This window comes from Gopherus flavomarginatus, chromosome 16 (assembly GCF_025201925.1).
Source record: "Gopherus flavomarginatus isolate rGopFla2 chromosome 16, rGopFla2.mat.asm, whole genome shotgun sequence".
In the NCBI taxonomy this organism is placed as follows: Eukaryota; Metazoa; Chordata; order Testudines; family Testudinidae; genus Gopherus; species Gopherus flavomarginatus.
This window is the reverse complement of record NC_066632.1, coordinates 2,927,130-2,953,925: the sequence shown is the minus strand read 5'-3', so window position 1 is coordinate 2,953,925 and position 26,796 is coordinate 2,927,130. Positions and strand designations below refer to the sequence as shown.

Sequence of the window (26,796 nt, the reverse complement as noted above, 5' to 3'; positions counted from 1 at the left end):
AGGGTCCCTCCCCTTCAGCCCTTGCCCCGTACGCCGCCTGGTTAATCTCAGAGGACGCAGAGTTGTTGACCTGGTTTCCAGCTTGCCTCAGATGCTCCCCTCTAGTAGGGCTCAGTCCAGGTCCTGCTGGGATGGGGGGCGGGGTCTGTGTCACGCATGGCAAAGGTGGCAGCCCCTCGCGGTATCCTCGGCAGAGGGGCCATGGAGAGAGCACTCCCCTCTTGCCGCTAGAGGGTGCCCTGCTAAGGTGGCAGGGGGTGTTGTAGGAGTGTGAGGCTTGCCCGGCTGTTGGCAGGGAATCCACCAAGGGTACTTTAAACTCTGAGGCAAACTCAGCCCTCTAGGGCCCTGGGGAGGGGAGAGTGGTGGGGAACAACAGCAGCAGGGCACAGGGGGAGGGAGAGCATGTGCTAGCGTTAGGGTGGGGTGTGGAGGTGGGGGAGGGAAGCAGGCAGCGTGTGCGCGCATGGATCTGCAGGTGAATGTGTGTGAGATGCGTGTGCAGGCAGCGGGGATGGGGGGGAATAAATGTGTGTCTGGGGGGGTGCACGCCTGGGGGAAGTGTCCACGTGGCACGTGTGTATAGGAGGCCATTTCCATGTGCACACGTAGGGCCCAGACAGGCATAGGCCCTTCTTTGCTCCTTCCTGGTTTCCATCTCCCCTACCCATCCTGCACTGCCTCTCAACCAACAGCGATGGGGGGAGCAGTCCCTGCAGCTGTCAGCTGACCTGCCTCTTGGTTCCTTCTTCCCGTCGTGTGCTCATGACCCCAGCCCCCAACCCTCAGAGGGTCAGAGCCAGGTCCCTGAGAGTCCTCAGCTAGCTGTAGATCTGAGCTGATACCGTGTGCAGACAGAGGGAGAGGTGAGACGCCTGCTACATAACCTGGGGACCTGCTCTCCTCACTCTGTGCAGCCACTGGGATCTCCCCAGGATCCCTCAATGTGGAGATCCACCCGTCCACCTGGGGCCTATCCCTCGGTCCACCCACATCTCTACCTAAGGATCTCACCGTCTTCTTGAGAATCCGGCCAACCCTTTCTCAGGAGATCAACCCCGGGATCTGGGGGATCTCTCGCCCTCTGACTCAGCGCCACCCCCCAGTTTGTAACACACCGTATCACTCAGCCTCCACTAGGCCCTTTGAACAGAAAGGCAAGTACAGAGACTTTTTCTTTTTCGCTGCTTTGTTTCAAAGATCCGTACATCTGGAGGAAAGAAGGGAGAGAGAAAGGAGAGCAGGCTAGCCAGCTAGCTGCAGGCAGTTCCCAGTGCAGTAACTCATGCAATGCAGAGATGAGAGAGTGCTCTTAGATAATGCATTTAGGCTTCAGAAAGATATTCAACCAACCAGATTCTAGACGTAGATGTTGAGATGAATAGGAGGAGAGGAGTTGGGGGCAGAGGGAGAAATTTGAGGGGGTTGTTTAGTGTCACAGGTTGATTGGCAACCAGCGTAATACACGGAGATGGAGAGACAGATTGAGGACGGGGTGTTTTGTCGTGGGGGTGGGAGGCGGGGGAAGTTCAGAAATATTAGTTGGCATGGATACACAGACCGATTCAGAGATGGACACATGGATTTTTCATAGTGCATTTTGATTGGATGACATTTTCAGAGGGCGTCGCCCCAAAATAGCACAGTATAAAGAGACAGCATGGAAAGAAGATAAGACAAGAGAGACAGTCATTATAGAGAGCACACAGCATGAGGCAGGAGACTCCCGACCCACCCGCACAGGGCAGCGCCAGCACCCGCACCCAACCCCACTCCCCCGCCTGCTGAGGGGCCGCTCTGATTCAAGGGAGCGAAGGGCATAGGTTCTCCCCGGCGCTCAGGACCGTGCCCTCCGGCGCAGACCCAAGCATCCAGCCTCCATGGCTTTGCCACCTCAGGCTGAGGTCTTCATCCTCGCAGCTCCTCCCTCCCCCGACCCTAGGAGGTGGGTCAGGAAACTGAGGCACAGAGAGGGGAAGAGACAACCCCAGGATCAGACAGCAAGTCAGTGGCAAAGCTGGGATGAGAACCCAGGAGTCCTAGTTTCCAGCCCTGTCCTCCTAGGTACTAGGCTCTTCTGCCTTCTCTGGGGCTAGCAGCCCTATCCACACAGTTGCACTGGGCCAGAGGGTCACCAGAGGCCTGCAGGTTCTTGGTTATTTCTGAAGGAAGGGCCCGCATGCTGTGTTCCCCGTCCCCCCCAGCCCTCCAGAGTTTGCACTGCCGCAGAGCTCTCCTGCCAGCTTGGGTCCATTGAGTTTACATGGCACAGGCCATCAAGGGCAAGAGCAGGTTGAGAAGGTCATGCAAGGGGCCAGCCCCTGACACAGGCATCACCAGTGGCATGCAATGGCTTGGCAGGGCGAGGAGGGGCCTTCGACAGGGACTTGTGTGCTGGGCTGGATTGGCAAAGGTCCACCCACCAGCAAACCCCACTCCTTGCTGCCAGGGCCTGGCCCCTCGTTCTGCCTGCCTCTGGGATCCCATTGGGATCCAGCCCCCTCCTATCCCCAGACCCACAGACCAGGAGAACCCAAACCTCACAAGTGCCAAGAAGCAAAGACCCCATTTTGGCAGAGAGGAGCGCAAGGGCAGGCCAGGTGGCGTCTGAATGTGGGTGGGCAGACAGGTGTGTGAGACGCCAAGGGCCGTGACTTACACTCCTTTTGCACACCCACTGACTAGTGTGTCTCGCACACTCAGGGGGTTGGAACGCAGCTCTCAGAAGGTAGTAAGACCATTTAAAGCAGTTTCACTGAGATCAGGATCCGGGTCTTTGTCACCAGGGGATCCTGGGAGGGATAGGCCTTGCCTGGGAGCAGAGTTGGGACACCCAAGTTCTATCCTCAGCACTGGGGGTGTGGCCTAGTCCTTACAGCAGGAAGGAAGAGAGGTTTAGGACACCTGGGTTCCCAGCCTCTGGGTGGGAGGGAGCGTGTCCTAGTGATAACAGGAGGAGAATGGGAGGGAGGTCTTCTGGATACTATTCCCAGCTCTGCTACTGGCTCCCTCTGTGACCTTGGGTGACTGACTCACTGCCCTGCGCCTCAGTTTCCCCATCTGTAAAATGAGGGATAATTATACTGACCCCATCCTGGAGGATTAATTAACACTGGAGGAACGGCTCTCCAGGTGCTAGTTGGTGGCAGAGATGGAGGAGACCTGCTAGATCATTCAGTTCGTCTCCTCAACCCACTCAGGGCTGCTTCCTGCAGTTCTATACCAGGGCTAGTGCCAGTTGGATTAGAGGCATTGCCCCTGCCCATCTCCTGTACCCAGCTGCCACCTGCCCACGACACCACACTGAAGTGCAGACTCCCCTCAAGTTTGTCCAAGGTATTTTCTCCACTACGTTCACTCCATGAACAGGATGATCCCCAGTCCCCCCAGGAGAGGTCCCTTGCCCTGACTTTGGGCTGGCTGAGTTCTCTCCAGGTGGGATGTGAACTCTGCCTTGGTGGGTACCAAGGGGCGAGGGCCCGAGCAGGAGGCTTTCTGCAGAGGGCGATGGCCCAGTTCAAATCCAACTGTCAGTAACATGCCTAGCGCTGTGTGCGCACCCCCGTATGTGTGTATCTGGGGCTGTTCCCCTGCCTCCTAGGGAATGTCGCAGGGCTGCTTTCGGTTTTCTCTGTCCCTAGTTTCCAGGGGCCAGGCTCTGCTCTCAGTTTCACCTGTGTAAATTCGGCATCACTCCAATGAACACTGAAGTGACTCTGGATTTACACCAGCATACTGACCCCCAGTGGAGTGACTCCAGATTTAAGCCAGCATATTCACCCCCAGTGGAGTGACTCCGGATTTACACCGGCATACCTACCCCCAGCGGAGTGACTCTGGATTTACACCGGCATACTGATCCCCAGTGGAGTGACTCTGGATTTACACCGGCATACCTACCCCCAGTGGAGTGACTCTGGATTTACACTGGCATGCCTACCCCCAGTGGAGTGACTTTGGATTTACACCGGCATGCTGACCCCCAGTGGAGTGACTCTGGATTTACACTGGCATACTGATCCCCAGTGGAGTGACTCTGGATTTACACTGACATACCTACCCTCAGTGGAGTGACTCTGGATTTACGCCGGCATGCCCACACCAGTGGAGTGACTTGAGATATGGCATGTGAGATCAGAACCTGGCCCTCACTGAATCCATTTTAGATGGGCAGGAACGCCCAGCTGGGTTTGGTTTTGACTCCATCTGCCTTGGCTTGGTCCCTCAGCACTTGGGGTTGTCCCCAGAACAAGAATTCTTGGGCCTCCTCATATAGAAACTGCATGGCTCTCTTCTCCCCACGGCGGCTATCTGGGACGACACCGAATATGGCTCCAACCCAGCTCTCTCTCTCGCCCGGCATCTGTCCTTCCTTGGGGCCAGGCACAACAGGGTAAAAGCCCATCCTGCAGTTCTGTCCCGCTCCCTGCAGTGCCCCCATCTGGCGAACGTCCCCCTCTGCTTAAGCTAAGGCCATAAGAGAGGAGGTGGTGTTTCGAACTTACCCCAAACTCTGTCACTAAGATGTCTGTGATGCTACCCAGAACTGTGACAAAATCAAAGATATTCCAGGCATCACGGAAATAATTCTATAAAGAAAAACAAAAACAAAGGACGAAAAGGAACAGCAACACAGCAGCAAACATTCAACGACATTCACGACGGAAGCAACAGCAACGAGAACAGAGAGTCACCCCCCGACCCCAGCCCCATCTCCTCCCTGCCCCCAGTGCCCTGATCCCGGGAGAGTGAGGCCCAGGTTACCTGTTCGGTGAGCTCCAATGGATCTGGCAGGCAAGAGGGGAGGGGGTCGAAAGGGTTAATTTGAAGGAGTGGTGGGGGTATTCTTGGCACCTTGAAATGATCCTGGGGTGGCTGGTGTGACCGGGGCCTGATGCTGATCTCAGTTACCCGTGGGAATGACGATGGTGCAAAGACTGTGGTGTGACACTGCTGTGTCATGGGTGTAAGGCCCAGACCAAAACTCCACTGATTTCAAGGGGCTCTGGATCAGGACCCACCTATGAGCAGAATCAAGCCCAGGTTCTCTGGCCCCCGGGATCAATCAGCTAAACCCAGGGGGATGCCCCCTCCCCCTCCAAAACTTTGGAAAAGTGCCCCCACCCTAGGCCCAATCAGAATGGACAGTTAGATGGACACTTAAAATGAAAGAATAAAACACACAAGAGCAGAATATGTTACTGTTGCTGGGATCTTTCCGGCCAAGGGACAGAAACACGTCCTTGGCTGGATTCCCCGAGCCGGAGAAGAAATCACAGCCCTCTCCCACCCCGCCAGAGCTACCAGTTCCCGAGCTGTCCACAGCTCTGTGGAGCGAGCCCCCAATGGAGAAATGAACCCAGCACAGCGAACGCAAGGAATTATGAGAAAACAGCCCAGTCAGAATAAGGGAATGAGGATGAAAAATCAGCCACACTGTCTGGGGGAGATTCATTCTCTTTTTTTCCCTTTCTCCATCTGTCAGCGTCTGCTCTCCCTGCCAGACCAGCCTGTGCTGCTTCTGCAATCCAGCCTCTCAGCCTCCCTGAGCACCCCTCACTCTTGGCTCCTGCCTGAACGGAAGCCCAGATACCTCTGTGCAGGATGGAGTCAGTTCCTTGCCCCGAGCACCTGCACCAGTGATGGGAGGCTCAAACCCCCAGGGATCTTCAGTGAGCCATGAATGGAGATTGGACTCCTTCATGTCCCCCGGGGAGACGATGCTAATGGACCTTACTAGTGGGACATTTCTCCTACAGCCCCTCTTTATTTTGCTCCCCGTAATCCTCATTATAGTTCCCTGAACCACGCAGAACAACCGCCACCCTTCCCCGAGCTGGAGTCATCTTACGAAGTGCTTGGAGATGCCTTCAACAATCTCCTCTTAGTTGCCTGTTGGCAAGGTGTTCTGATGCTCACTCACAGGACGTGTGGGGGAAGAGCGTCAAATCCCCATCTGGTAAAGGGGGAGGGCAAAGCACTGGGTTGGAGGAACAGGTGGGGAACCCCCTCCTGCTGGAGGAGCCCAGTTCTGTCTTTTATTTCCATGGTAATATCCCATGCTCCCTAGTAGAATTGGCTGTGGAGACACTTACCAGCACTCCAAAGGCCATGATCTTCAGCAGACACTCCAGGGAAAATAATGAAGTGAAGACGTGGTTGAACATCTTCAGTACGTTCTCATAAGCAGTTGAGGCCTTGTCGAACTAAAGGCAAGAGAAGAGAGCAAAAAATCAGCCCCACGGGAGGGGCCAGGACCCCATACCACAGATGAGCCCCATGGGAGGGGCCACGTCCCCAGGCTACAGATCGGCCCACGGGAGGGGCCAGGTCCCCAGGCCACAGATCGGCCCCATGGGATCGGGTGGATGGGGGACATGCCAGCTATGCAGGAGGGGCCCATGACTGCTCTGCCAGGCATGGTACAGCCGGCATCTCATACCCTGGTCAATACTGCCCCAGTCCCACATGGGGGTCACTCACCTTCATCATTAAGACAATGGTGTTGAGGGCGATCATGGCCATGATGGTGTACTCAAAGGGCGGCGACACCACGAATTGCCACATGCGGTACTGAAAGCTCTGCTTGTTCTGAGGCATATGGCGGGTCAGGGGCTTGGCACTGATGGCAAAGTCGATGCAGGCTCTCTGCGGAGAGGACAGACACAGCCACTAGAGCGGGAGGGGCTCCTGGCCACCAGCGTCAGGATGGGGGCGGGGACGATACAGGGGCAGCCCAGGCCAAGAGACTCTGACTGGCCGAACCCCATGCGCAAAGGACAGCTCGACCTTTGTGGCGGGTCAAAGGATGCTCTCTGGCCTGGGTGAAGGGGGAGATCAGTGTAGATCATCATAACGGGGCCGGCGTAAATCATCATTTCTCCCACAAAGTGAATGGAGATTTTCACCAGCTGGCAACATGACCCTACGCACTGGTCATCGTGGGGGCCATCCCAGCTCAAGCCCCCCCGGTTCTTCAAGCCACCTGAAAGCTCAGCAGCCCCTGGTTTCCTGTGGCCCCTTAGGAAAGCTCCTTGCAAACCACTGGCCTTTCTCCGGTGCCCCCATGCCCTGATTCACAGATGCTACGACCAGAAGGGACCCTGCTGTGACCTTCCTGTCTAACACGGGCTACCCCTGCGCAGCTGCTGCTGTTCTCCCTCCCCTCCGCTCGCTGGGGATTTGAACCGACAATCTCTAGCACCAGAAGCAGGAGCCAGACCCGTCCCACCAGGCCAACTGAACTGAGAAACTGAGGCATGGAGAGGGGAAGAGACCTGCCCAGGGTCACCCAGAGAACTGGGAACAGAGCTTGCTCACTAAGGAGCTTGCAGGGGGCAATGGGGGAGCTCTCCTGAGCGGCTCAGCGGTGTGATCTGGCCTTGAGCCCTTCCAGGGAGCACATCGGCACTGGGCAAACAGCCTGAATTCCTTCCTGCGTGACAGTCCCAGGCCCTGCAGCAGCTGCTCCAGGGCATGCCATGGTGCTAACGGCGAAACGCATGGCGGCTGGGGCATGGCCGCTGGGCACTGCCATGGGGGGGACAGGGACAGAGCGGCGTGGACCCCCTGACTCAGGCTGCACCTCGTTCTTCTCCAGGCTGTATTCCTCCATCATCTTATCCCCCTGCTCCTGGAACGTGATGATGATCAAGGCCACGAAAATGTTCACAAAGAAAAACGGGAAGACCACGAAGTAGACAACGTAGAAGATGGACATCTCCATACGATAGCCGGGGCTGGGGCCCTGGTTCTCATACGTGGCGTCCACCGAGTGCTTGAGGACTCTGCAGTGGGGAAGGAAGGAAGGTGGAAGGGGAGGGAAGAAAGGGAGAAAGAGAGAGAAAAACAGCTGCAAGGAGTCGTCAGTTTAGGCCCAATAGAAATTCCCATCCACAGCTAGGCTCATGCTGTGCTAATACCCTGGTCCTGTGGCTGAGGGACATGCAGCCTAGAGGGTGCAAGGGCCAGATCTTCATCGGGTGTAACTCAGCACAGCTTCAATGAAGTTATTCATCTACACCAGCTAAGGAGTTGGCCCTACAGTCATGCAGCACATGAGTGGCAGAGCTGGGAACAGAACCCAAGAGTCCTGAAGCTCAGTCACACGCCCGTCTTTCCTTTTCACCCATGAGGGGCTACCATTCTCCCCATTTTACAGAGGGGGAAACCGAGGCACGGAGAGGGAAAGTTACATGCTCAGAGTCACCCAGCAGGCCAGTAGAACCCAGGTCTGCTGAGTCACACTCTGGTGCTCTAGTCATTGCATCTGACTGCTCCAGGCTGAACCAGCTACATTCAGCTGTGATCTAAGCGATGCTTCGCCCCAGATCTCAGAGAGGAAAGGCTAACCCTAGCCCTCTCCTGCACACGCTGGCCCATCCCTGCGGCAGCTCCTTACTGTGGCCAGCCTTCCCCCGTGGACACAGTGAAGAGCGTCAGGAGTGCCCACAGCACGTTGTCATAGTGGAACTCGTATTTCTTCCACTCTCGCTTCTGGGCTTTCACTTCATTGTCCTTCTCGTAGACCAGGTACTCGCCCCTGGGGACGAACAGACACCGTCAGCTGGACAGCCAGGAGGGCTGGGGCACAGCACTGGACGCCTAAGGCCAGCTCCTGATTTCACGGGCTTGGGGGCAGATCCTGAGCAACCCTGGCTTCACGCTGGCTAGGGGGCTCGATTCTGCTCCTGTTCGTGCTGGCTGCACATTTGTGTCATGCCACTGCAGCAACTGCTGATCACCCCCATCAGCGAGTAGGGACCCGTGGGCTCAGCTCTCCATCACGCCTGAGCAGAGCTCGAGGGCAGTGGCGTGTGGGAGGGTGGACAGGGACCCAATCACAGCAGTCTGACCCCCAGCCACCTGGTCCAGAGTAACTGAACCTGCAGGAGGCAGCTTTAGCTCAGATCACTGGTACCAGGTCTTAAAAGGCATAGGGGCCCTCACTCCACCATGCTTCTTTCCCTTCCCTTCCCTCCCCTATGTCAACTGGGCCGGAGGGAACTCTGCAAGGGCACTCGCCGGCTGTTTTCAGATCACTCGGTACGTCTCATAAGCCACCTCACTGACTTTAGGGCCTGAGTCTGATCTAATTTTCTCCAGTGTCAATAAGCGTCACTTTACTGAATCCTGGAAGCTATCCCAGAGTGAGAGGAGAATCAGGCCGCTAGAGTCTGAACTGCTGACCCATCTGGGGCCTCTTGCCCTGATGTAAATCACAAATAGCCTCTGTAATATCAATGGAGCAACACCAATTCACACCACTGAAGGATCTGGCCCCACTGACTCCACTGCAGCTGTGGCCAATTTACACCAGCTGGGATTCTGACCCCACTGACTCCAATGGAGCAATGTCAGTTTACACCAGCTGGGGATCTGACCCCGTTGACTCCAGCAAGGCGATGCTGATTTACACCAGGCGGGCAGTTACCTGGGTGTCACACTGGCGTATGTAAGAGAAGTCGGCCATTGTCATTTCTACCCTGTTCCTTACACACCCGCTGTGAATCTGTGAATCTCTGCCTGGCTCCACCTACCGAGAGCCAGGGGGCAAAGAAAGCTGCCAAGAGGGACACGATAAGAGTGAGTGGCAGCGACTCTAAGGGGGCGTAGGAACGAGCTGGGCTATAAATCAGGAGTGACTCCACTGAAATCAACGCCGTTGTGCCAGTGCAAACTCAACGCTAAGTGAGAAGAGGGCGAGGTCCAGGCACCGTCTTTGCATTGGCTGCCACCTTTGTGTAGCTAGACTACCCTCCAATGCGCGCCCCAGAGGCCAAATGGGAAAAGTGACGCCGCCTGCTGAGAAGTTGCTGAGGAATTGGAAGCACTAGGAGCCCAGGGATGGGTTGGGCCATGGCCAGGTGCAGAGAGACAGAGGAAGGTGGCTCCGTACCTACAGTCCTTCTCAAACTCCTTGGACTCATCTGTGCAGTAGAAAAACTTGCCCTTGAAGAGCTGGACGGCCACCACGGCGAAGATGAACATGAAGAGCATGTAGACGATGAGGATGTTGAGGACGTTTTTGAGAGAGTTCACCACGCAGTCAAAGACAGCCTGGAACGGACAGGGGGCCAAGTCAGGACTGCAGAGTCCAGACTAAACATGCTCTGCCCTCGAGTCCCACTTGGCCTGGCCCCATCTCCATATAGCCAAAAAAATGCCCCTTTCCCAAGCATGGCGCTCTCCAGTCAGGTCCCACCTGGGCCTTTAGGAACTGGCTGCCTATTTTTGAGGGGTTGAATCCCCAGAGATTGGCCTCACTGAGGTCACAGAACAAGGCCATGCCAGAGCTGGGGATAGAATCCAGGAGTCCTGGTCCTCAGGTCCCCTGCTCTACCCCCGAGACCTCCCAGAATCAAGAACAGAACCCAGGAGTTCTGACTCTGCACTAACAGCTAGAGGCCACTCCTTCCCATAGCTGAGAACAGACCCCAATCTCCTGTCTCCCAGCCCCCTTTTCTGACTCCCCAGCTGATCCTGCAAACCCCTGTGCCTTCTACCATCCCTGCACCTACCTTGAGCTTTGGCAATCGCTTGATGGTTTTCAGGGGCCTGAGGACGCGGAGGACACGTAATGATTTGATGGTGTTAATGTCCTTCCCTTTGCTGCTGCCTCTGTAGAGACACGTTGGGTGGGGGTGGGAGAATGGGGAGAGAGAGAGGCGATGAGGCCCAGGCCCCTTGTGCCATTCTAGACACAGGGTTTTTCACTGAGGTCCATTCCCCTGGGCGCGGGGCACCCACCTGTTGGTGGGAGACTCTGGGTTACTGGGTCACTCCCAAGTGACTCATCTACCAGCCTGGGCCATCCCTTCTCTCTCCTCCTCACCTCCTGCACTCACCAGCAGCCATTAGGAGGTGCTGTTATCACACACCACTAACCCGGCCCTTTTCTCACTATCCTGGAGAGGGTGGCGCTCAAGAACTTAATATATTTTATGTTTCTCCACCTATGTATCTGCAGTTTCTACCTATCCATGCATCCATGGACCCATCCATCCACTCTACTTACCTATCTATAGTGTCTTCCCATCCATCTATCCACGGATCCATCCAGTCTACCTACCTACCTATGATGTCCTTCCATCCATCCACTCTACCTATCTTTGGTGTCATTCCATCCATGGATGCATCCATTCATCCACTCTACCTACCGATCTATCCATCCATCCACGGATCTGTCCATCCATCCACTCTGTCTACCTATGATGTCTTTCCATCCATCCACAGCCAGCCCCCGTGGTTCTCTCTGGCTGCCTAGCTCCCAGCCTGGGCTGGCTGGCGTCACCCTAAGTGCTGGTCCACAGTGAGCAGCCTTGATCACACAGATCGCACACCTGCGGGGAGTGTAGAGTGATTTAAGTTTGCCCAGCTGATGGGTGGCATCCAGGACTGGGGAACACCTCCACTCCATCACCCCACCAGAAAGAAAATCCTGACTCCTACTAGAAAAACCCATGTAGTTCACCCTCCCTGGGACATCGTCATTCAATGCTGAAATGCCGCAGTCTGAACAACCACCTCGTTCTTTGTCTTAGAAGTAATTTCCACAGAGCCAGCAGCACTTACCAAAGCGTGATTTGCAGACACCTCCACAAAGAGAGAAGGCAGGGCAGAAGGAACTCCTCCGCTGGGGAGCGGGGAAGGTCCCTGCACCAGGTGTTTGCTCTTCTACAGCATCTTTCATCCAAGGACCTCAAAGCTCTTTACCAAGGTCGGTATCATTCTCCCCATTCAATACATGGGGAAACTGAGGTACTGAGTGGGGAAAGGGCTTACCTATGGCAACTTCAGGAATTGGTAGCATGGGTGCAAACAGAACTCAGGAGTCCTGGCTTCTGATCCTCTGCTCTAACCACCAGAGCACACTCCCACTTGGAAGTGGAAACCGAACCCAGGAGCCCTGGCTCCCAGCTCCCTTCACTAACCACTAAAGTACATATCCCCACTTGTTACAAATAGCTGAGGCAAATGGCAAGCCGTGTCACATCCAGGGAGATGGGGAATTCAGTCTCATCTATTCAGTAGTTTTCCCCACTGTGAAATTCCTTTAATCATCTTCCGTCACTGCACACACATGATTTTTTTTTTTACCACCAGGGAAAGGGGCTGGGGTGTGGGCCCTGGAGCCTGAACATGTCCTGGCTACAGATACAAGCCAGGCAGCTTTCCCATGCACACCCTGCCAAGTGTGATCCCTGTTGTGGGGAGCAGGGGGTGAAGCCTTCATGGCCCATTCAATCCTGGCTTTGTTGGCAAGGCTGCCAATGAACAGGGATGGGGATCGCTGATTGGGAGGGTGGTGCTTTGGGGCCACAGATATCTGTCCCATGGGGATCAAGGCTGAGACCCAGCAAATTCATTCCTCACAGAGGCCTCATTATCCACATTTTATAGACAGGAAAACTCAGACAGAGTGGCTATGCAACTTACCCATGGCTACTTTGGGAGTTACCAGCACAAGAGGAGTACCTGTGGTTGGCAGATGGGACTGATGTTTGGTGACAGGAAAAGTCCCTATTTATTATTAGCTGCACACTAAGAAGCCCTGTGTTCCAAAGGCTCGGTCGCTAGAAGGGGCAGGACGGGAGCTCCTTCCAGCCCCAGATCTCAGCGCAGACTGCCTGGCACTCTCAGTTCCTCTTCTCCCCAGCACAGATTGGGCCGTACGGGCAGATCCAGTCCAGAAAGTGCTGGATGTACGAAAATTCAATAACCCTGGGCCTGGTTCCCAGCCTGGGACAGGGGCTATGCTCTGACCATGGGTGCCTCCGGTATATGGGACGGTGGAGAGCTGGGCCACAATCTCACCCAAAGCCAGCCCCAGCATGGAGGGGTGGAGTGGAACTGCTTCATGCCAAGCTGATGGAGACTGGTGATTGTTCCCACAGGGCTTCTCACTGTGAGTTGCCCTGCTGCTCATAACAACACTTTATCCATCACGAGCTCCTGTAAGGGACTTTGCAAACATTCATTCACCCTCACACCATTGGGGGGGGAAGGGTCAGTCAGTATTATCCCTATTTCAAAGAAGGGGGAAGTGAAGCAGAGAGAGAGAGAAACTGATCTGACCGAGGTCACACAGCGCATCAGTGGCAGAGCTGGGGATAGAACCCAGGAGTCTTAGCTCCTAGTTCCCCATGTTCTAACCACTAGACCCCACTCTCCTACCAGAATTGGGAACAGAACACAGGCATTCTGCCTCCCAGTTCCCTGCCTGTAGCAATGGACCCCACTCCCTCTTCTCAGTAGAAGGTCACCAGGTGTGGATTTCAAAGGCACAATGTTGTGAAAGGTTTCAGAGTAGCAGCCGTGTTAGTCTGTATCCGCAAAAAGAACAGGAGGACTTGTGGTACCTTAGAGACTAACAAATTTATTTGGTGCGAAAGGCACCAAAGTGCTGTGTACAAGGGAACCATGTCCTTAGAGGGGACCCACTGTCCCATTTCGGGAGACCCTGTTCCAGCACAGGACCGAGAGAGGGGTGCCTTACGCATGGGGGCCACAGAAATCTGGGTGGATGTCCAGCAGAAGGGTCAGTGACAAGGACCGACCTGAACGAATGATGGACAGATCTCCCATTCAAAGCAAGGTATGACCATGAGCACAGGGAAATAAAGAGAACATAGAGAGCATGTGTACGGGGGAGAGAAAGAGAGAGAGAGACTTTACCGTGAGTTGCTCCTGTGTCAGGTGGCAGTGAAGGGGGAAAGACAAGGAGAGGTGAGTGACAACCAGAGAGAAAACACACGAGACGCACCCCAACAAAAACCACCAAATGGGCTGTCCCCACACCGGCTCTGCTCTTGGAACCCCCAGCGCCCTGCTCAGGGCTTCACACATGCTCCTCCTCTTTCACCTCCTGGCCAGGAGATGGACTGAGCTGATGGACCGAGCTAGGCTGAGCAAGGTCAGGAGGCCGGTGTCAGGAGAACCTGAAAGCCAGATCAAGGCTTGACAGCTGGATCCAGGCTCTGGTACCAAACAGGCCATTTTCCAACAGCTGGAGGATTCCCTGCATGTGGATGAGCTTTTAAATCATGAACAGAGGGACAAATCCTCAGCGTTTACTCCTCGCTTACCCAGCATTCACTCCTTCCTTACTCTGGGTTTGGCCTTTCCTTACTCCGACAAAACTACTAGAGAAGTCAAATAAATTGAGGACAACTGACCAAATTGTGAATTCCCTACTCCAGGTTTACTCACTCCTTACTTGGGCAAAACTCCCAGTGAAGTCAAATAAATTGAGGGTGGTGTAAATTGACAGAGTTGCATTGACTTCAATACAGCTGTGTTGACTGACACCAGCTTTTGAACCCCCTGGGGGCACAGCCTCTGCTCTCAGTTACATTGGTGTAACTGCTGACTTCAGGGAAGGTACCCTGGATTTCCGCCAGTGTGGAAGGAGAATGGGGCCACACATCACATACGAAGGCAAGCCCCATCAGCGCCCCTCAGGCCTCTTGCCACCAGCCCAGCTGGGAATAACTGTGGTCAGAGAAGCTTGTGGCAGAGCTAGAATCCAGCTGTCGAGACCCTGGGATGGCGGGTGCTGATGCAGCAGCATGATCGAACGTGGTAGGGCGGAGAGCAGCGTACATAGCCCAGTGAGACAGTAATGCAGCACAGCACAACATCAAGAGCTACTTTTCGTGTGTTACTGAAATGGACGCCATTGGCTCAAACTGGCTCTAGGCTAATGCTGGATTCTTATGAAACTGACATGAAACGGTGAAATAAACCAGGGTAAGGGTGGGGAGAGAGGTGGGGAGGGAGAAAGCTGAGAGTTCTCTTCAGGAGAGACAGGTGGATTCAATCAATGGGGGAAACGTCTCTCTGGCAGGGGTGAGCAAACTGACGGGAAAAGATCCCCACGCGCCCCCCACCCCATAGCCTTTTCGGATGGGTCTGAAATGTTCGGTTAACCTTTTAAAACCCATTCTTCCCTATATCTGCAGTGCCTCTTGAAGGATTAGATACAAAATGGGTCTTGGCTTCGCCAACACACTCCACTCTCTCAAATTACACAGCCCAGCTGCCGCCCAGTTCACCACCCTCCCTGTGACTATGGATTCCACCCATGATTTCACCAAACCCTCCTAGAAGCATGCTGATCACACCACCCGGCCTCAGGTTCAAAGGGAAAAGGGCAGGTCTGGTGAGATCTCCCTGGTCGGCTTTGGAGGGTCACCCTGAAGTAGCCACTACTGCAGGCCTCAGGGCTAGCCCAGCCTGCATCCCTGCCGTTACAACTACCGTGGGCTACTGCAGGGGTGCAGAACCACTGGGGCGCGGGTTTGACCTGGCCACACATTCCTCTCCTCTACAGCCCCCTGGACCATGCACATGGGCTCTGTGAGGATGGCAGAGCCAGTCTGGGGCTCCCTGCAGTGGAGGGTGCTCTTTGGGAGGGGGGCAGCACAGCCATTCCCCTAAGGCCCCTTTGCACCAGCCAAGCTAGCCCCCAGGGACTAGGACGCAAGGCTATGGACGGCCCTGACTCGTCTACACCAGTATCACGACGCTGGGGTGGGGGACAGTGGGACCAGGTGTCAGAGCTCTGCTTCAGCCCAGTTCAGAATGAACTCTCTCTAGAGAGTCAGGATATTTAACGAGCAGGGGGCCCCCCCTCTCCGCCCCACCTCATTGCAGCAGCAGCTGCCTCCAGCCTGAGCTGCTAGTCCTAGATGGGGACATGGCATTCACAGCCTAAGCTTTCCATTCCCCTCCCTGCTCCTGCACATGCCAGGGCACATCAACCCTGCAAACTCTGGGTTTCCCCAGGGAACGGACAGACCCTGAAGCCTGGGGGATGCATCAAGACCACCGGGCCCTGGTCCAAACCCCGGCCATGCCCAGTGGTACCAGCTGGGAAGGTGTCTCTCACTGTCCTGACCCAAAGGACCAACCACTCCAGGGAGTACAAGTTCTGGGACCTATTTTGGTCTCTCTGCCAATGAGGAGTCCAATTAAGGCTGCTGGCAATGGTGTTTCGTGGATGCGAAGTGGGTGCCTGGTCCCACTGGGGAAAAGGCTGAGACCCCTCAGACTCCTCTCACACACAGGCCATCAGATGGCCATTACCAACCCAGCCTCGACTGCGCTTGTGACCTCCAAGTGAGAAGGCAGCACCAAATGCCCCGATGCAGCCAGTCCTCGGGCACGGCGGGCACCGAAAAGGGACGGCTCGTCCAACAGCCACACCAGTTTGCCCAGCTCCACACAGAGGGTCAGGAATGGCTGGGGAAGCCCCTGTGCCTCCCAGCACAGACCATGCAGGGGGGAGGATCAATCGGTGGGACAGCGCCGGGCATGCGTGGGGAGGGGGGAGATGCACATTCTGGGGGTGCAGCCGGCTGTACCATCCAGCCCCTCTGGGAGCTGGTCCCTTTGGCAATGCCCATTCTCCCTGCCCACCAGCAGTGACGCCCAGGGATCCCAGCACACAGTCATGAGAGATGCTGCTCAGCGTGCTGTTTCCCTGCAGCAGGGGAGCTCGCCACTGGCGGTGACCCACCAGGACCCCGAGGGCTCTACTGGCTCACGTGTGTGTTTACACATGTTCTCCCATAATGACCACAGAACCCCAACTATTTGCTGACCCTTGTGTGTTGCTTCATCAGGGCACAGAAGCTGCTCATGGGTTGAGAAAACCAACACTGGAAACACAGTTCCTAATCCACTGAACTGGTGCAATTCTAGCCCTCTCTAGCTGTAGGTGCCCCGATGGGCCGGGTCTCACAACCTGCCAGGTGCAGCACCCTCTCACCACGTGAGAGATGGACAAGCAGTGGGGCCCAGCACCACTCGCAGAGCTGGGAAGGAGAACGCAGAAGTGCTCTAATGATCACAGCACACTCCTCTCCAGAGCCAGGGGTAAAATCCAGGAGTCCAGACACCTGCTCCCCACGCTCTAACCCCTGGACCTCACTCCCCTCCTGGAGTTGAGGAAAGATCTAGGAGCCACCTGCTCTTAACTACTAGACTCCAGTCCTGCATTTGAGGCTCCCCCAGGTGTTGGCTCTGACGAGCACAGCGAAACCCTTTCTCCAAACAGGCCCTTGCTGCCCCTGGGCTTCTGTTCAGCAAGGGATCTGCCAGGCCAGTCCCCGGGTGGCAACGGAACATCACTGTGCTAATGGCTTGGGCGGCATCATGGTGCAAGGCCCTGAGAATCCTGCTCCTGAAGCCAACGGCACTGGGCCTGACCTGGGTCTGCGTGCACCAGGCTCCCCTCCGGGGAGCTCCTGCTCGGGACCCCGCTCCTTTGGCCCTGCGGCCGAGGCCTTGGTTGTGGGGACTGCACGGCTAGGATGGACAGCCTTTACCAGGCCCTTGGGAGCGGCCCCACATGCTAGGGGCATCCCAAGCTGGCGGGGAGGTTGCTCCACCATTCCATGCATGATCTGTGATTGGCTGGGGGGGTGGCAGCGAATGGGGGTGCCCTGTCATGCAACGAGCAAATTGGGGCCTTTCCCACCTGCCCAGCCAGGAGCTGGGTTCGGGGAGGAGTGCGAGAGCTCCAGCAGGAAACTCACGTGAAGGCAAAGGCCACCAGAGCTCCGCTGACCACGATGAAATCCAGGATGTTCCACAGGTCCCGGAAATAGGCGCCTTGGTGAAGAACTAGCCCCAGATCGACCATCTGTGGCAGGGAGCGGAGCACAGGCAAAGGGTCAGCTGGGGCGGCTCGCTCCATGGTGGCTGCTGCTGAGGGGGAAAAGGCTGCTCCCCTTTTCAATCACACTTCACTCTGCTCAGACCCAGGTCCCAGCGCGCTCGGCAGAGCAGGGGCCAACCCACTACCTTCCTTTCACACAGAGGGAAACTGAGGCACAGTGTGGGGACATAACTTACTCAAGGGAGGGCTGGAACCAAATCTCCTGAGTCTAAAAGGAGCCAGGCCTGTTCTGCTAGCCAGATGGAGGGACAAGAGCCACCCAGCCGCTGGCAACATCTGGGCTTTAAGGGCACTTTCTTCCCAAGCTTAATTCAAACTGACCCTGCCGCTGCTGAGCGCCCCCCAGTGACTGAGAGGGGGATCTTGGTCTCCAGCTGCCTGCTCCTCATCCAGGGCCCCCATCTCCTCAGCTCTCTCTGGGGCACTTCGTTTCATAAGCCAGCCCTGTTATCCCACGAAGGAGACGGGGCCCCGTTGGCCTGCCTCTGGCTCCTTCCACCCCAGCCTCCGCCCCAGCAGATAGTCCCGTCTTCGCACCCCCCAAGTTCTCCAGGGCTCAGCGTGCCCCTTTGCACAGCCTCAGGCATCCCTCTGCCGCTACCCTGCCTAGCCCTTCCCTGGGCTGGATTCCAGACCTCCACCCCTCCGTTATGGGTTTGCCCCACACCTACCCTCCCCCCCCAAGTTCTACCCTTCCAGCTCTGCAAGCCTCATCCCCCCTCAGCTGCGCGGGACGGAAATGCTGGCAGAGCCACTGGAAGGGACCAGTCTCCTCTCAGCTTCTCCCCTTCCCTGTCCTGGCCGGGAATGGACAGGCTCCAGGATGAGGTTCCATCCCCTCCTCCCAGGCTGGAGGCCCCCCCAAGGAAGAACTGACGGGTGGTCCATACACACAGCGTCTGCCCTGTTACACTGATCCCCACTTGGGCTGGTAACATGGGAGGGTGAGCTCGTCCTTTCTCTGCAGCAGCACCAGGGGGAACCCACAGGGCTGGTGGCTGGGTCAACCACTGGAGAGATCTCCTGCAGTGGGTAAATCCTCCCCTCCCTGCGATACGGCCCAAGCCCTGGACCCTGCCGGACTCACCTTAATGACCATCTCAAAGGTGAAGACACCCGTGAAGACGTAGTCAAAGTAGCGCAGAACCTTTGGGGGAGAAGAGAGGGTGGATCTCAAATGCCCCTCTGGCTCCTCTTGCTAGCACCCCAGGGCAGGAGGAAACCCTGCCTGAATCCCACTGCAGCCAGGGCCCGGCCTGGCAGGTCCAGGATCCCCGGCTGAGGCTTGCACAAGGGGGGCCAGGCAGTGTCTATTCCAGGAGTGGTTTGGGGAGGCTGTCCGAGACCCACCAGGCTCACAGCGAGCAGAAGCCACCAAGGGGAACGGCCCAGATTCAGACCAGCGATAGCCCATCCCCAACCTCTCTGGCCTCCAGGAGCAACACAAGGCCCATGGAGTGCAGGCGTCACATCTCCCCACGTGTCTCTGGTGGGTGCTTCCATGGGGATGACCTTTGGATGGGGTTTTCAGCCCCCCGTGCCATTAGGGTCCCCACTCATAATCTTAGGGTGGGTGCAACCTGTGGCCATAGATACCCCAGGCACTCCCAGCGAGTGTCAAGGTGGGAACCCCGGTGTCCTAGTCAGACTCCAACGTGGGTCCTCTCTGTTCCATCTCCCTCAAACTCCCCCTCAGCAGTTACAGGCAGACAGGGGATTCCTTCGCTTCCTGACCCAGCATGTTGTCCTGCCTTGGCGCCTGGCTGTTAAACAGCTGCTGAGCCCCACCTGGGAGAGGGCTGAACTGCCACGGTGAGTGCGTGATCCCAGTAAGGTGCTGCAGTGTGGCTGCTGAAGAGCTGTTGTGCCCCACCCCAGAGGCGGCTGCATACTAGTGCCAGGCACAGCCATTCTTTGTGTTCAGTTAACACAAGGCTTTACGAGCCCTCCTTCGGAGATGCACCAGCTTGTTATCACCCTCATTGGGGGCTGCAGAAGCGGCGTGCAGGGAAGGGGAAAGCAAAGGAGGCCCAGGCCTTGGCTGAGACCTGCCTCCCCATCCCCTTTGGGGATGCTGCTCTAATTCTTTCACTCTGCTCTCCCCAGCAGGCCTGAGCGTGCAGGAGTTGGCCAGCCGGGCTCTCAGAGAGGAAACTGCAGTGTCAGCTGCCGGGAGAGCTGGGTGGTGATTTATGGAGTTCTCACTCCCGGCTGCCTCCCTCCTAACCTACTTTAGGACAACTGCAGTGCTGCAGAAAAGCACGAGGAAGGGCAGAGGCCTTTGGCTTTATTTTGGGAAGGGCCAGGTGCTAACAGTTGCACCTTCTGTGCTGGGCTCCAATGTCGGGGGGTGGCACCGGGGCAGCCTGCTTCCTGTTCACTCCCCAGGCACTGTCTCTCTAGCTTTCAGTGTCAGTTTAGCCCCGCAGAAAGTTGCCAGTTTGGCGTCCCTAGAGAGTGGAGGGCACAGCCTGTGGGGTAGTAGGGCAAGCTCCCCCTATATGTCATCCCCACCAATATGCCTCAGCCATGCTGCAAAGATCCCTTGTTAGGGGTGTTAATATAAGAACAGCCAGACTGGGTCAGACCAAAGGTCCATCTACCCAGTATCCTGTCTAACATCATTGACCAATGCCAGGTGTCCCAGAGGGAGTGAACCTAACAGGCAATGATCAAGTGATCTCTCTCCTGCCATCCATCTCCACCCTCTGACAGACAGAGGCTAGGGACACCATTCCTTACCCAGCCTGGCTAATAGCCATTTATGGACTTAACCTCCATGAATTTATCCAGTTCACTTTTAAAGCCTGTTATAGTCCTGGCCTTCACAACCTCCTCAGGTAAGGAGTTCCACAAGTTGACTGTGCGCTGCGTGTAGAAGAACTTCCTTTCATTGTTTTAAACCTGCTGCCTATTAATTTCATTTGGTGACCCCCCCCAGTTCTTGTATTATGGGAATAAGTAAATAACTTTTCCTTATCCACTTTCTCCACATTACTCATGATTTTATATACCTCTATCATATCCCCCCTTAGTCTCCTCTTTTCCAAGCTGAAGAGTCCTAGACTCTTTAATCTCTCCTCATGTGGGACCCTATCCAAACCCCTAATCATTTCAGTTGCCCTTCTCTAAACCTTTTCTAGCGCCAGTATATCTTTGTTGAGATGAGGAGACCACATCTGTACACAGTATTCGAGATGTGGGGTACCATGGATTTATATAAGGGCAATAAGATACTCTCCGTCTTATTCTCTATCCCCTTTTTAATGATTCTTAACATCCTGTTTGCTTTTTTGACCGCCTCTGCACACGCGTGGACGTCTTCAGAGAACTATCCACGATGACTCCAAGATCTTTTTCCTGACTCGTTGTGGCTAAATTAGCCCCCATCATATTGTATGTATAGTTGGGGTTATTTTTTCCAATGTGCATTACTGTACATTTATCCACATTAAATTTCACTTCCACTTTGTTGCCCAATCACTTAGTTTTGTGAGATCTTTTTAAAGTTCTTCACAGTCTGCTTTGGTCTTAACTATCTTGAGTAGTTTAGTATCATCTGTGAACTTTGCCACCTCACTTTTTACCCCTTTCTCCAGATCATTTATGAGTAAGTTGAATAGGACAGGTCCTAGAACTGACCCCTGGCAGACACTACTAGTTACCCCTCTCCATTCTGAGAATTCACCATTTATTCCTACCGTTTGTTCCCTGTCTTTTAACCAGTTCTCAATCCATGAAAGGACCTTCCCTTTTATCCCATGACATCCGAGATAGGCTCTGACTGCATTACCTAGAAAGGCAGGAGCCCTCAGCCTCCGCAGGGGTAGGGTGGGCTTGGCTCAGCAGAGCAGCAGGACTTACATTGTTCCGGGTAGCATTGGGCTGCACGGGGTCCTCGGCAGCCAGCGCGATGCTGCTCATGGCGATCACCATCAGGATGCACATCTCAAAGTACCGCAGGTTCACGATGTAATGGCAGAGCCTGCGGAACCTGGTCCGGGCAAAGACAGCACATGGCACTCAGGGCCAGGGGCACCCAGACTCACTGTGCCCCCCCCCCTCCCCAGAGCAGACCAATGCACCCCTCTGGCCTGGTGTCCCCCTCATCCTGGAGCAGACCAGTGGGCCCCTCTGGTCTGATATCCCCTTCACCCTGGAGCAGACCAATGCACCCCTCTGGGCTGATATCCACCCCCACCCTGGAGCAGACCTATGCACCCCTCCGGGCTGGTATCCCCTCGACTCTGGAGCAGACCAATGGGCCCCCCTGGGCCAGTAGTCCCCCCTCTTTGCCACACCAAATCAGGATCACAGTTCATGAAGCCAACAGCTGACCCTCAGCCATGATCAATAGTTGATGTTTCAGAGTAAGGCGCAAACTCCCACAATGCACCTGGGCAGCTACGCCATGCTGTTGGGGTCCTCCCACCCCCAGGCCAGTCTGATGCAGGGAATTCAAATACAGGAGGGTTTGGTGCCCACTGGCCTCCTGCCCTCACTTAGGGGTGGGTGGTTCTGTTCCTGGCACGTGCCCACCACCTGCCCGCTCTGTTCCCCGCCCCAGTGAGAGCCGTACTCACGGATTGGTGGTGGAGAGGATGAACATAGAGCTGTAGGGAACCATGGGCTTAGGTCCATTCTCCTCCTGCTCACCATCCTCCTCCTCTTTCTTCTCTTCCTCCTTCTTTGGCAGTGGGTCTGGATTGGCGTTTTTATTCACTGCACAGGAGAGAAGGGCGAAGGGAAGTGAAGTGGTCAGCACCGACCTGGGACCCCGGAACCAGACACGGCACAGCTGCTGCCTTCCTGCCAGCCTACAGGGGAGTTAGTGTCATCCCTGCAGGCACGGGCAGGGAGATCCGGGCCTGGCAAAGGTCACCTGAGACTACTGCTGCCGATGGGGAGCGTGGCTCTGGTCTGCATCGCTTTTTAACACTAATGGCATGCTCTTTCCCATGCATGGGGCTAGGGTTAAGGCCAGAGAGCTCCCTAACCCTCCTTAAGAAGGGGAGCTCAGGTGAGTCACACACACAGAGCCTCAGGGACACACACGCACAGAGCCTCAGGGACGGGGACACACACACAGAGCCTTGGGGACAGACAGACAAACACAAACACACACACACCCCTCGGGGACACATGCGCACACAGAGCTTCAGGGACAGGGACGGACACACACACACATACACACAGCCTTGGGGACACACACACAGCATCAGGACAGGGACGGACACACAAACACACAAACAGGGGCTTGGGGATGGACACACAGGCTCATGGACAGACACACACACAGGCTTGGGGAAGGACAGACGAACACACACCTCGGGGGGACACACACACAGAGCCTCAGGGACAGGGACGGACACTCACACACACACAAATGGGCTTGGGGATGGACACGCACACACACAGGCTCGGGGACAGACACACACACAGGCTTGGGGAAGGACAGACAAACACACACCCCTCGGGGGGGACACACAGAGCCTCAGGGACAGGGATGGACACTCACACACACACACAAATAGGCTTGGGGATGGACACGCACACACACAGGCTGGGGGACAGACAAACACACACAGGCTTGGGGAAGGACAGACAAACACACACACCTCAGGGGGACACACACACAGAGCCTCAGGGACAGGGATGGACACTCACACACACACAAATAGGCTTGGGGATGGACACGCACACACACAAGCTCGGGGACAGACACACATACAGGCTCGGGGACAGACACATGCGCACACACCCACACAGGGTGTCTCCAAGGGGTGCCCTCGTGGCGCTGTGGCTCCAAGCGGCAATACACGGTCGGAGTATCCCAGAGCTGAAGGCCACAAGGGACCATCAGACCATCTTGCTTGACCTGTGTGGTCACTGCCATTGACCCAGAGACTCCAGCAGGACTAAAGAGATGACACCGTGGTGGCCACAGGCAGAGGCCCGCGGAGCTGGAGACACTCCCAGTGCGTGAAGCCTCAGCAATGGCAGGGAAGTGATTCGGAGACCCGCCCAGAGGGACCCAGCAGGTGCCCCACGCCCTATGCAGCAGAGGTAGGTGAACCCCCACCCCCCAAAGTCCCTGCCAATCTGACCTGGGGGAAATTCCTTCCCCACCCCAGATCGGGCAACCCTGAGCACGTGAGCCAGACCCACAGCCCGACATCGAGACAGAGGATTCTCTGTGCCCTCTCGGCGCACCGACTCACCCAGCCGGTGCCTGTCTCTGCCTATGGCTGAGCTCTGATCCCTTCAGGGCTGATTTGTCTCCTAGAGGCCAGAGGTGCCGACTTCTGCCGACCCCCCTCTGTCCCCAGCCCCACCCCAACTCCACCCCCTCCGTGCCCTTATTCTGCTCCTTCCCCAAATCCCCACCCCGGCCCCTCCTCCTCCCCTGATCGCGCCACGTTCCCGCTCCTGCCCATGCCCTCCCAGAGCTTGCTATGCTGTCAAACAGCTGTTTGGCGGTGGCAAGTGCTGAGAGGTTGCGGAGGAGCGGGGACACAACGCACTCAGGGGAGGAGGCGGAGGTGGGACGGGGCAGCTTGGCTGCCGGTGGGTGCAGAACACCCACTGACTTTTCCCATGGGTGCTCCAGGGCTGGAGCATCCACGGAGTCGGCGCCTATGCTAGAGGCCCCACCTGATGGACATGGGCTACTCCCCCCCTAAATTGGGACCAGCCCTGAATCTCAGGAGAGATGCCCCCATGCATCTTACTCCCACACATAAGAACGGCCAGACTGGGTCAGATCAAAGGTCCATCTAGCCCAGTATCCTGTCTTCTGACAGTGGCCAATACCAGGTGCCCCAGAGGGAATGAACAGAACAGGGAATCATCAAGTGATCCATCCCGTCGCTCACACCAGTCATGATTTTACAGACCTCTAGCATATCCCCCTTAGTCGTCTCTTTTCCAAGCTGAAAAGTCCCAGTCTTATTAATCTCTCCTCATACAGCAGCCGTTCCATCCCCCGAATCATTTTTGTTGCCCTTTTCTGAACCTTTTCCAAATCCAATATATCTTTTTTGAGACGGGGTGACCACATCTGCACGCAGTATTCAATATGGGGACATACCATGGATTTATATAGAGACAATATGATATTTTCTGTCTTATTATCTCTCCCTTTCTTAATGATTCCCAACATTCTGTTTGCTTTTTTGACTGCAGCTGCACATTGAGCGGATGTTTTCACAGAGAACTATCCACAGTGACTCCAAGATCTCTTTCTTGAGTGATAACAGGTAATTTAGACCTCATCATTTCATATGTATAGTTGGGATGATATTTTCCAAGGTGCATTACTTTGCATTTATCAACATTGAATTTCATCTGCCATTTTGTTGCCCAGTCACCCAGATTTGTGAGATCCCTTCGTAGCTCTTTGCAGTCTGTCTGGGACTTAACTATCTTGAGTAGTTTTGTATCATCAGCAAATTTTGCTATCTCACTGTTTACCCCTTTTCCCAGACCATTTATGAGTATGATGACTAGGACTGGGCCCAGAACAGACCCCTGGGGGACACCACTATTTACCTCTCTCCATTCTGAAAACTGACCAGTTATTCCTGCCCTTTGTTTCTTGTCTTGTAACCAGTTTCCAATCCATAAGAGCAGCTTCCCTCTTATCCCATGACAGCTCACTTTGCTTGCGAGCCTTTGGTCAAGGACCTTGTCAAAGGCTTTCCGAAAGTCTAAGTACACTGTATCCACTGGATCCCCCTTGTCCACATGCTTGTTGACCCTCTCAAAGCATTCTAGTAGGCTGGTGAGGCACGATTTCCCTTTACAAAAACCATGCTGATCTTCCCCAACAAATTATGTTCATCTCTGTGTCTGACAATTTTGTTCTTTATGTCTCACACATTCCCCACTATGCTGGGGGCGGATTGAGCTCTGCCCCACGGCGCCTACACTGGGGGCGGATTGGGCTCTGCCCCGGGGCTACCCCCATCCGGTGCCTACCTTGAACGACGGTGTTGTTGATGGGTGGTGTGAAGGTGGCTGGGATATCCACTGTGGTGTGCTCTGGCTTCTTGGCAGCCTTGGCTGGGTTGTTCTGGGTGCTGGGGTTGGTGACTATAAGGCTGTTCTCGGGGGTTTTCGGGGGCCCGGGCTGGGGCGGGTTGCTGGGTACCTGGCGGTTGGCAGCATTCTGGGAGTTGGGGGGTGGCTGGCCCAGGGTGCCAGGAAGGTTGTGGGATGCCCGGGTGGCCATGCAGTTGGCATGGTGGCCCACCTTGGCTGGGCTCTGGAGGTGGCTGGCATTGAGGGGGGTTGAGGGCTCCGTGGTGGCAAGTTTGTTGTTCTTCATGTTGTCTATGTCCTCTGCCACCTGTGGCTCGTGGCGCCCCATGTCCTGCTGGATCGGCCGTGTGGTGGAGAGGTTCGGGCCGGGCACTGGGCTGGGGCCTTGGTTCTCTCTACAGCAGCAACCCAAAGGAAAAGACGCAGATCAGAGTCATGGAGTAGGAGGCCTCATCTCCCTTCTGAATAACCTGAACAGCCTGCTGCTCTGGCCCCACTAACTGCTGGCTCAGGAGATCAGGGAATGGGACATGGGGCCTTCCCCTCTAGGGGCACCAGCTCTGATTCGGCCCCAGGGTGGTGGTGGGGGACTGGCTGGTTAAGTGGGCAGTGCTGGTCAACGACTGACAATCACTTCCGTCTGGGATGGCTGTTCGCTGGCCCGTATGGAACCAGTTCTTGGGTCTCGGCCCAGTTCCCAGAGGGACAAGTGTTAGGCGGACGTGGCCAAGCAGACCTTGGCGTCTGTCTGAAATGCTCCCATCAGCAGAGAGGGGAAGGCGAAGGGCCTCGGGCTTGATAGCTGATACATCCCCCGTTGGGGGGGGGGCAGCTGGCTCTACCTCTTGCTTCCCTTTTCCCTGCCCCTTGCTCCTTCCTTGGCCCCGTTCTCCAGCCCCAGCCCTGTGCCCATTGCTGGCTGAGCGAGGGCCCTGCACTCTGAAGATGGGGGGCCCTGTCTCTGAAACAACCCCTCATCCCAATCTGGCTCCCCGTTTTCCCCACAGCACCCCTCCGCCATGGTACAAAGCGAGGAGATCGGGATGCAGAGTTCCCAATTCCCCCAG

The 26,796-nt window shown here is 55.8% G+C and overlaps 1 protein-coding gene across 1 annotated transcript in view; it reads right to left on the bottom strand.

The window, feature by feature from the left end:
* CACNA1A (calcium voltage-gated channel subunit alpha1 A) overlaps nucleotides 1–26,796 on the bottom strand; it is a 163,894-nt gene that overhangs the window by 55,289 nt on the left and 81,809 nt on the right. Inside the window, exons 20-31 of the mRNA XM_050925167.1 lie at nucleotides 25,667–26,124; nucleotides 22,270–22,408; nucleotides 21,551–21,680; nucleotides 18,774–18,833; nucleotides 17,544–17,650; nucleotides 10,521–10,620; nucleotides 9,899–10,059; nucleotides 8,402–8,542; nucleotides 7,586–7,787; nucleotides 6,484–6,648; nucleotides 6,096–6,206; nucleotides 4,506–4,589 (exon numbers count right to left, since the gene is read on the bottom strand). Coding sequence (XP_050781124.1) covers nucleotides 4,506–4,589; nucleotides 6,096–6,206; nucleotides 6,484–6,648; nucleotides 7,586–7,787; nucleotides 8,402–8,542; nucleotides 9,899–10,059; nucleotides 10,521–10,620; nucleotides 17,544–17,650; nucleotides 18,774–18,833; nucleotides 21,551–21,680; nucleotides 22,270–22,408; nucleotides 25,667–26,124 — 1,858 coding nt within the window. The remainder of the gene's footprint in view (nucleotides 1–4,505; nucleotides 4,590–6,095; nucleotides 6,207–6,483; nucleotides 6,649–7,585; nucleotides 7,788–8,401; nucleotides 8,543–9,898; nucleotides 10,060–10,520; nucleotides 10,621–17,543; nucleotides 17,651–18,773; nucleotides 18,834–21,550; nucleotides 21,681–22,269; nucleotides 22,409–25,666; nucleotides 26,125–26,796) is intronic.